This window comes from Vespa velutina, chromosome 3 (assembly GCF_912470025.1).
Source record: "Vespa velutina chromosome 3, iVesVel2.1, whole genome shotgun sequence".
NCBI classification, from domain to species: Eukaryota; Metazoa; Arthropoda; class Insecta; order Hymenoptera; family Vespidae; genus Vespa; species Vespa velutina.
In genome coordinates, this window is record NC_062190.1 from 7,359,287 (window position 1) to 7,368,702 (window position 9,416).

Sequence of the window (9,416 nt, forward strand, 5' to 3'; positions counted from 1 at the left end):
AGAGAGAGAGAGAGAGAGAGAGAGAGAATGTGTGAAAGATATCAGGGACGGCGTTTTAAACATATACGTACACGTAAGAAAACCACACACACATACACACGGGAAATAAAAAGTTAAAAGAAAGAAAGAAAAAAAATAAAAAAAAAGAAAGAAAGAAAGAAAAATAGGACACAGGACGGATCGAACGACGAGTCTAGCGGCAGACTTTCGTATAAAGCGAATTAATAATTTTTATGCCGTGTTTTATCATTAATCACTTGAACGTAATTACGATAAATAAAGTGCTACTGATAATATTATCTCAACGTTGTCAAAGATTAAAAAAAAAATAATAAAATAATAATATTAATAATAATAATAATAATAATAATAATAATAATAATAATAATAATAATACTAATAATAATAATAACAATAACAACAACAATAACAATCACGAAAGAACGATCGATGGTATTAACGGTAACAAAATAAAAGTGAAAATAATAATAATAATATACGATGTTGTTAATTCCGGCTTAATCAACTAACAGGTGTTACATTAATTGTTATTATCTCGTGACAAGGAACACACACGCAATTTATCATTTTCGTTATCCTCGTGCTGTTATTCGCTTAATTCGCGCTTTCGGAAAAGAAGGAACCAAAGGGAAGAAAAAAAAGAGAAAAACGACGAAATAACGTGAGATGAAAGAATAACAAGCGCGTCTTCTTCTCGCGACAAAGAAAAAAGAGAAAAGAAGAAGAAGAAAAACCAAAAAAAAAAATACAAATAAATAAATAAATAATATCATTCGTACTGTGTTCGTTACACGTCTCAACGTATCGCCAATTCAAGAAGGAAAATCTTTCGATCGTCCTCTATATGCGCGAGTATTTCCAACTTTCTACAATTTCTCCATAAAGAAAAGAGAGAGAGAGAGAGAGAGAGAGAGAGAGAGAGAGAGAGAGAGAGAGAAAGAAAGAGAGAAAGAGAGAGAGATGTTCGGGATATGAAAGAAAAACAAACAAAAAATAAATAAATACAAGGAGAAAAAAGATAGGTAAAAACGAGATGAGAAGGAGGAGGATGACTATCATCACATTGAAGTGAATTTAAAGTTAATGACAGATCAAAATGCGATTATAGTGAACGTTTTCTGAAATTGATACATGTATATGTGTACATATACATATATATATATATATATATATATATATATATATGTATATATATATGTATGTATATATGTAGACATGTCATCTTATAGCAGATGACCGACTGCATTGTTGTTGATAAACAATAATGCAAGAAAAATACGTCGAGAAATGAGAAAGAAATAAACGTTACTTATCTTTACGTGCCGAATATATGCGTTTTGAAATTACGCGGGAAAAATACGAGCGCACTCCGTCGTGTGTGTGTATGATATAACATTTAAAAAACGAGGAACCAGGTTGCATTCGAAAGAGAGAGAGAAAGAGAGAGAGAACGAAAAGAGGAAAGATAAAAAAAACAGAAATAAAGAGAAGAAGCTATAAGATTAATTAAACGGACTAGGAATCGATTCTATCAGCTGTACACTTTGAATATTCTCACACGCACTCACGATCTTGAATAAAGAAAAAAAAAAAAAAGGATAAAATAATAAAAAAATAATAAAAAAAAAATAATAAAATAAACGACAAAAAAAGATATAAGCAAAAAAAATACATTCTTTTTTAGCGGTCAGAGATTGAGAGAGAGAAAGAGAGAAAGAGAACGAAAGGGAGAGAGAGAATGAGAGAGAGAGAGTGAATGGAAGAGTCGCGTGCACGTGAGAAAAAGAGGGAGAGAGAAAGAGAGAGAGAGAGAAAGAGAGAGAGAGAGAGAGAGTGAGAGAAAGAGAGAGAGAGAGATAGCGAATGAGTCTGATAAGAGTGAAAGAGAGGGAGAAAAAGAGAGAGAAAGGTATCGCGGATTTACCACCGCTCGAATAGAGATTTAATGTTTGTAAGGGCAATAATATTGTAAATTTTTCGAGTACACTGTATTTGAATGTGTAAGTTGCATAAAAAAGACAGATTTTTTAGATATTGCACTATAATATTTATTATTCTAAGGTAAACGTCTACGGAGCCACGATCGGCCGCGCGCTTTTCGTTTGGTTCGTGTGATTTCTTAAGGATCGATTGAGAAATTAAGAAAGAAATTAAAGAATTAAAGAAAAAGAAAAGAGAAAAATAAGAAAAGAGAAACAAAAAAGAAAGATCGACGATCGATCGATTTGATGGATCGATCTTTTTCTTTTTTTTCTTTTCTTCTTCTTTTTCTTCTTCTTCTTCTTCTTCTTCTTCATCTTCTTCTTCTTCTTCTTAGTTTCTTTATTCAATTTGCGGAAGAACAAATCCAATTGTTCTTTCGCATATATAAGGAAAAAAATACTGATCGAGTTAAGATCACGCGGGCCTTACGAGCGCCGGATTATTTCGCGACGATTATAAATTAACATTATTAATGAAATGAGAATGAGAGCAAAACGAGATATGCATCGTTCTTTCCAATAAAAAAAAAAAAAATAAAAAAAAAAATAAAAAAAAAAAAAAAGTAAATAAATAAAAAAAAGAATATGAGGAAGCAACATTTTTAGTGTTTACACTACGATTGATAAACGATTCTATTATTACATAATATTATATTAATAACAATATTATTACTGTAATGTTTGTTTTTGGTTATTAAAGTGTGTATATAGCAATATATTCTAGAAATGGTCCTCTAGTTCATTCTCTTCTTATATTTTTACACTTTTTCTTTTTCTTTTTTTTTTCTTTTTTTTCTTTTTTTCTTTTCTTTTTCTCCCTATTGAAAAAATCATTCACGAACTTTCAATCATATTATATTAACAAAAGATTTGAATAAAATATGTATTACAAGTGCAACAGAAAAGTATTGTTCCCGTTATGGCGTCTATTGGCGCCTATTGGTGTTATAAATTTATATAGCTTATATCCCTTTCACACATAATTCAACGATTGGATTAGTGCACGATAGAATTATTTATATGTAGTAATAAATAGTAATAAATCTGACGAAAGTAAAAGAAGAAAAAAAAAAAAAGAAAAGAAAAGAAAAAAACCACATACCAGATTATATTTTTCTCAAGATTAATCCTAATCTTGAAAAAGTATTTGTTAATTGGACAAACTTTATAATTTTTTCTTTTTTTTTTTTTTTTTTTTTTTTTTGTATTCAATTATATTTATACGAATATCTAAAGCGTAATTCAAGTAGCTCGTAATTCGTTCGATAATATTTGCATCGAATTAGATTTCGATATATATCTCAAATAATAACAAACCAGATCTCACCACGTGGAGAGGTTGCTGCTTATGGTGATCCACGGATTGACAGTATCTCTACTTTAAAATCCACGTTCCGCAATATCAATCCTCGATATCTTTTCACTTCGGAAGCTTCGGACTAACTGGAGATGTGTGAGATCCCACTTTCCGAATAGCTCCCATCGTCCGACATCGTCAGTTTCAGATATAATTGAATTATTAAGTACAACCGTTCGTGCTTTCTGATTTTCGAACAATAAAAAATGTAGTTCAAGGTAAGACTTTTATTCTCACATCGTATTTATCAAAGATTGTTTAAATAATTGAAAAATTATAATTAGCGAAATTATTAATCATTTAATTTGAATCGTACGTAAAATAAATATTATTTCAATTATTTTTTCATTCATATATAAACGAAAAAATGCGCCATTTTTAAAATGACGTTATTTATCGATTCACGATATTGTAAGATTACATTGATTAACTCTCACGTAGACTCATGACGGTAGAATCTATTTGAAGTATTATTCATTGACGAACTTTTATATAAATGTAAATATACGAGACACTAGCGACCATGCAACTATTGTAGGTTTTTCTATAGTAACATAACATAGCACGTCTATTTTGACGTTCAATTTATCGTATAATATTGTTTATTTATAAAAGTAACAATGGCGAATGCAAAACTTAATAAAATAAACAGAGTATCTCAATTATTTCGTTCAATTCATGCTACGTTACCAAACACACTTGAAAAGACAGAACTTTCGAAAGGTTATGTGGTACATATTTTTATGTAATATACATTTATATATATATGTATATATATATTTAGATATATAAGATATTTAATAATATATATTTTGTTTTTTATTTCTATATTTATTAATATTTAAGTTTGTATTGTTTTAGAATATGATCAATAACGGTATTATCAAATCAGTTAATAAAGGAATGCATGTATTGTTACCATTAGGATTACGAGTATTGAATAAACTTACAGCTCTTATTGATAAAGAAATGATAAATATTGGAGCACAGAAAATATTATTACCTTCTTTAACATCAGTTAAATTATTAGAAAAGACTAATAGATATGAATCTGATAAAAATGAATTATTTAGTTTAACAGACAGATATAAAAAGAAATATATTCTTAGTCCAGTAAGTGCTTTAAAACATTTATATTTTATAATAATTCTAAATTGTATATTATGATAGTTTTAATGTTTCAAACAGATATAAAATTCGTTGCAGACTTTTGAAGAAGCAATATGTAATCTAATACATAATCTTGGCCCTTTATCTTCCAAAATATTACCCCTAAAATTATATCAAATTTCTAGTAAATGGAGAGACGAAATGAAACCACGTTTAGGTTTATTACGTAGCAGAGAATTTATTATGAAAGATTTGTATACCTTTAATGTCAACTTAGATGATGCTAAAGATACATATAATATTATATGCGAGGCTTATGATAAAATTTTTAATCAAATTGGAATAGAATATATAAAAGGTAATTTAATGTATCTGTGTAAAAAGGATTGTTTTTAATTTTATAAAAAATTTCTTGATATATATATATATATTATTTAATTTTTTGTATAGCTATAGGTGATACAGGATCCATCGGTGGTTGTTTATCTCATGAGTATCAATATTTATCGGAAATTGGAGAAGATGTTATTCTGTCGTGTCAATCTTGCAACTATTATGTGAATAAAAATGTATCTAAGCAAACTGAGTGTCCACGCTGTAGCAAAAAGTTACAAGCACATAATACTATTGAGGTATTTATTAATGAGTTATTTATTAAAAAATATAAAATTTAATTATTTATTGTTATATCAAAGTTTTATTACATTATCTTAAATATTCAGATTGGACACACTTTCCTCTTGGATACAAAGTATTCAAAACCATTAAATGCATTTTATATAGATAAAACTATAGAAAAACCTCTTGTAATGGGATGTTTTGGAATTGGCTTAAGTCGTATTATGGCTGCAGCAGTTGAAATTCTTTCAGTTAATGAAGAATTAAGGTGGCCTAAAAATTTGGCACCTTTTACAGTTTGTATCATACCACCGAAGGTAATTTATTCAAAAAAAAAGAAAAGAAATGCTAAAATTGATATCTCAATCGACATAAAATTATAATATTATATACATGTTGTAGGAAGGAAGCAAAGAAGAAGCTGCATCATCTTATATCGAACAGATATACAATATTTTATGTGAATTAGGTATAGACGCAATACTTGATGATAGAACAGATTTGACAATAGGTAAACGTTTACTGTATGTAAGAAACATTGGATATCCTTATGCTATAATCCTTGGTAAATCTGTAATATCAAAATCAACATTTGAACTTTATGATGTTTATAACAACAAATATCATGATGTAACTTTAGAGGGTATAAGTGATTATTTTATGAACAATTACATTAGAGAATCTGATAATAATATGAACAATGACATTAGAGAATCTGTCAAAAGAAATTAGACCATAGCATTTTGATAGAAATTATTTTTTATAATAATTATTAATTAATAATACATGTATAATACAAAAGAAGTATTAATTATTTCATAAAAATTAGAGAGACAATTTCTATCTTATAATCATACTACTATGTCACGTATTAGTTTAATTGTACTTTTACTCTGTGGTATGCATTACATAAGAAACCACGTAAATTCCAAATATTTTTTACTGTTTCCGGTTGAACGTTATAAGACGAATCAACGGCTTTAGACCAAATCTCTACTTCCTTTAATTTTGTATCAACAGGAAGATTAATACTCCATAATGTCCAACTCCAATGTCGACCTTCTTTAGCATTAAGATCCTGTTTTATGAGATCAGCAGTATGCCAAGTATTACCTTTATCACATGTTACATCAACTCTGATTATCTTCCGACCTCCACCTGACCATGCATATCCTGTGAAAATTATTTAAATAATAAAAAACTCATTCACATTTTTTACTAACATAAACGTAATACCTTTAACATCTATTTTGCCATCTTTTATTTTGACTTGTTCTGATTGTTCTGGCTTACAAATAGCAGAAATGACAGGCATCTCTTGTATAGCTGGTGCTTTTGAAAAATCTACATTATCCCAATCAGTATTAGGAGAAAAAGCTTTATAATCACCTTGTTGCCATTGTGATTGACTCTCTATCTTAGAAATAATTATTTTGTCTGTGTTAAATGAAGAAAGAGAAAAAAAGAGAATGATAGTTGCATCCTTAGATATAAGAAAACATTTTTATAAAAAATTTCAATGAAATTCCTTCATCTACGTACCAAGCCATTTAACATTTCTCGCACCTACAACTCCTGGAACAATTACTCTAATTGGAAATCCATGATCTTTTGGTATAGGCTGCCCATTCATTTCGTATGCCAATAATACATCTGCCCTAGGATCCATGGCTTTACTAATAGGAATACTTGCGCCATATGGCATTCCCGATGGATCTACATCATGACCTTCAAACTAATATGTTGAAAAAGATAAAAATGGGAAGATATACAAAAAAAAAAGAAATTGATATTTCTAAAAAAATATAAGTACCTGTACGTGATCATAATCTTCTTCATTTATTCCTAAATCTTTTAATATATCACACAAACGTGCTCCAGACCAAGTGGCATTACCAACAGCACCTACACCCCAACTGAGACCTTTTAATGGTTTTACCTGTATATAAAAATATATTCATATAATTTTTAATTAGATTATATAAAATTTAATAAAGTAATACCTCTGCCATTTCTGAACGTCTATTTCCACCACACATTATAGCACTTGTCACTGTATATTTTGGATATTTCTTTATTCCTTCAAAATCTATAGTTTTTTTTGTATCTTCTTCTATAGCTATTTCTACCGTGTAAGTTTTTAAATCTATCTCAGGAACAGGTAGATGATTTCTAACATAAAACAGATCTCTAAAATATAAAATTTTTTTTTCTTTGTATTCTTATACAAAATAATTAGCATAACTATCTTTCCAAAACAATTCGTTTGATCAATTATAAAAGATTCAAAAAGAAATATTGATAATGTTTATACTTACGCCGGTGTATTAAAGCTTTCAATTAATAAAGAAGATGGTGTTTCTGCACAAAATGGCTTATGTCCATTGATCTTTAAAGCTCTATGTCGAGAAGGTTCTTTCGCATATGGATCATTTAAATCGCTAATATTAGACTTGGCATCTGTTTTAGATATATTACCAATTCTCATAGATTCTAAAAGAGCGTATATTTCTGGTGTGTTATGATTAGCAAAAATCAACCAAAATGGTTCTATCGAGCTTCCAGCTGCCATCATGATTTTAGAAGAACCACCAGGATGTTGCTCGACAAAATCCGTAATATCATATACGCCTTCTTTATAAGTTACCCAAATATGATTTTCTTTATTATAATGTTTTCCCACTTCTTCTAACGTATAAGTTTTAAGATCTTTTCTTAAATTTCCACATTCAATACCGTTAGTTTGTTTAAATGTCTGTATTTGTTTTTGGGATAAATTATAAAAATATATACCTAAAAGTGAACCAGTTATCACAAAACCGATTACATATTTTATATTAAAGTAATTTTTAGATTCTTTTTCATTCGCATATATTTTGTCTTTTTGTTGAAAAGTATGCTTATAAGCATTAACTTGATCAGTTAAAAATAATCTAGATAATATTATTTCAGATCTGAAAAAAGAAATGAACAATAATTATCAAATGAAAAATTTAAATATAGAATGAAAACAAAAGAAATTAAAGAATCAATACCTTCGTCTTGCATTATAAAAAAGCTTTGAGTGTAGTATCATAATGAAAAGAAATAAAAACGAAAGTGTTTTAACATCTGATATATTTCAATTGACAATAACTTGAAACTTTTATTTTATCAATATTACACGATTATCGAATAAAAACACTTTACGTATGTTTAAAATAAAGGTCAATAATATTTCAGATATATCCTTATCTGTGATTCATGAAACTGTTTATTCGTAATTATTTAAAAAGAAAAAAAAAAAAAATATTTGGTTTCAGCACATCTTCATTTATACATTATAACCGTGAAACCGTAAAATATTGTAAAGTTATCATATTATCGATTTCTTCATACCAATAATTGATTAAATACGTAATAATTTTTTTTTCCATATACACTCACAAATACAGGAAGAATACTATTAACCAATACATAGTAAATCAGCTGTTTTATTCGCAGTTTGTACGTGTACACTTCGTTAGAATATTCCCGAGGTATTAATTTTAAGTATTAACTAACAAAAGGAAAAAAATAATCTATAAAGGATCGATCGAATTGTCACATTGATAACGAGAATCAATATATTCTGAGATAAATATAAAATATTTTGAATTTTGAATAAATCCAGGTGTTATTAATCCAACGCAAAGGTCACATTCTATTGGTCTATTAATTTACAATGATGAAAAATGATTGGCTCGTTAAAAATAATAAAGAGATAACAAATTTGCGAACCAATCCAATTAGAAAGTATTTACAACTTTTTTTTTCTTTTTCTTTTTTTCTCTTTAATTCTCACTAACACATTAACTCAGTTTTTAATAATAAATTTCGATTCTACCGACCGGGGTTACACAATAGATTTCTATATTACCAACCGATACGTGTTATGTATAACATAAATATTATTTGATTTTTTCAAGTAATATAATATTTTTATTAATTTATTCAATTTTTAGAATACTTTTGTTACGACGTAGTAGTCGTTCTTTAGAAAAATCAATAAAAGTAACGAAAATTAATTGATTTCTTCGAATGATGAGCTAGAAAATATAAATTACAGAGAGCTTCTAAAAATATACTATTGAATCGACATGTACAAAGAAAAACACGTCGATATAAAGACCTAACATATTGGAGTAAAAAGAAATGCGTAATACCATATACAGTAATAAGAAAAAAAAAACCCCTTGCCATCTATATCGATTATCGATAAAAAAAAAAGTCTCGTCGTCCATATTGGTTACTCTTATTAAAACGGGACTTCCGTTACCGATAATGGTTATTCGTAATCAAAAACAATT

The 9,416-nt window shown here is 28.0% G+C and overlaps 2 protein-coding genes across 8 annotated transcripts; one reads left to right on the forward strand and one right to left on the reverse strand.

Annotated features, from left to right (window-relative positions):
- The first annotated feature begins 1,810 nt into the window (after window positions 1-1,810).
- On the forward strand, window positions 1,811-6,304 carry LOC124947972 (probable proline--tRNA ligase, mitochondrial). Of its 6 annotated transcripts, none has more exons than XM_047490887.1 (6): window positions 1,811-3,578; window positions 4,222-4,473; window positions 4,567-4,828; window positions 4,921-5,102; window positions 5,193-5,405; window positions 5,491-6,304. In XM_047490887.1, the coding sequence occupies exons 2-6, from the start codon at window positions 4,225-4,227 to the stop codon at window positions 5,818-5,820; spliced, it is 1,236 nt and encodes a 411-aa protein (XP_047346843.1). In that variant the 5' UTR covers window positions 1,811-3,578; window positions 4,222-4,224; the 3' UTR covers window positions 5,821-6,304. The 6 variants fall into 6 exon arrangements, with proteins under 6 accessions (XP_047346843.1, XP_047346841.1, XP_047346840.1 ...); XM_047490885.1 differs by lacking the exon at window positions 1,811-3,578 and adding an exon at window positions 3,632-4,083 and having other exon boundaries at window positions 4,286-4,473; XM_047490884.1 differs by lacking the exon at window positions 1,811-3,578 and adding an exon at window positions 3,633-4,083.
- Window positions 5,135-8,992, reverse strand: LOC124947971 (sulfite oxidase, mitochondrial). Of its 2 annotated transcripts, none has more exons than XM_047490882.1 (7): window positions 8,124-8,992; window positions 7,407-8,042; window positions 7,092-7,260; window positions 6,902-7,027; window positions 6,631-6,823; window positions 6,325-6,525; window positions 5,135-6,261 (listed from the first exon to the last, which is right to left on the reverse strand). In XM_047490882.1, the coding sequence occupies exons 1-7, from the start codon at window positions 8,162-8,164 to the stop codon at window positions 5,960-5,962; spliced, it is 1,668 nt and encodes a 555-aa protein (XP_047346838.1). In that variant the 5' UTR covers window positions 8,165-8,992; the 3' UTR covers window positions 5,135-5,959. The 2 variants fall into 2 exon arrangements, with proteins under 2 accessions (XP_047346838.1, XP_047346837.1); XM_047490881.1 differs by having other exon boundaries at window positions 7,092-7,278; window positions 8,124-8,991.
- Window positions 8,993-9,416: the final 424 nt, after the last annotated feature.

Coding starts and splice junctions, on each gene's coding strand:
- LOC124947972 (XM_047490883.1), top strand. CDS start 3,981: ATGGCGAATGCAAAACTTAATAAAATAAACAGAGTATCTCAATTATTT. Junction 4,474..4,566: donor AGAAATATATTCTTAGTCCA/GTAAGTGCTTTA, acceptor AATTCGTTGCAG/ACTTTTGAAGAAGCAATATG. Junction 5,406..5,490: donor TTTGTATCATACCACCGAAG/GTAATTTATTCA, acceptor TACATGTTGTAG/GAAGGAAGCAAAGAAGAAGC.
- LOC124947971 (XM_047490881.1), bottom strand. CDS start 8,164: ATGATACTACACTCAAAGCTTTTTTATAATGCAAGACGAAG. Junction 7,028..7,091: donor GACGTTCAGAAATGGCAGAG/GTATTACTTTAT, acceptor TTTTATATACAG/GTAAAACCATTAAAAGGTCT. Junction 6,526..6,630: donor GAGAAATGTTAAATGGCTTG/GTACGTAGATGA, acceptor CATTTAACACAG/ACAAAATAATTATTTCTAAG.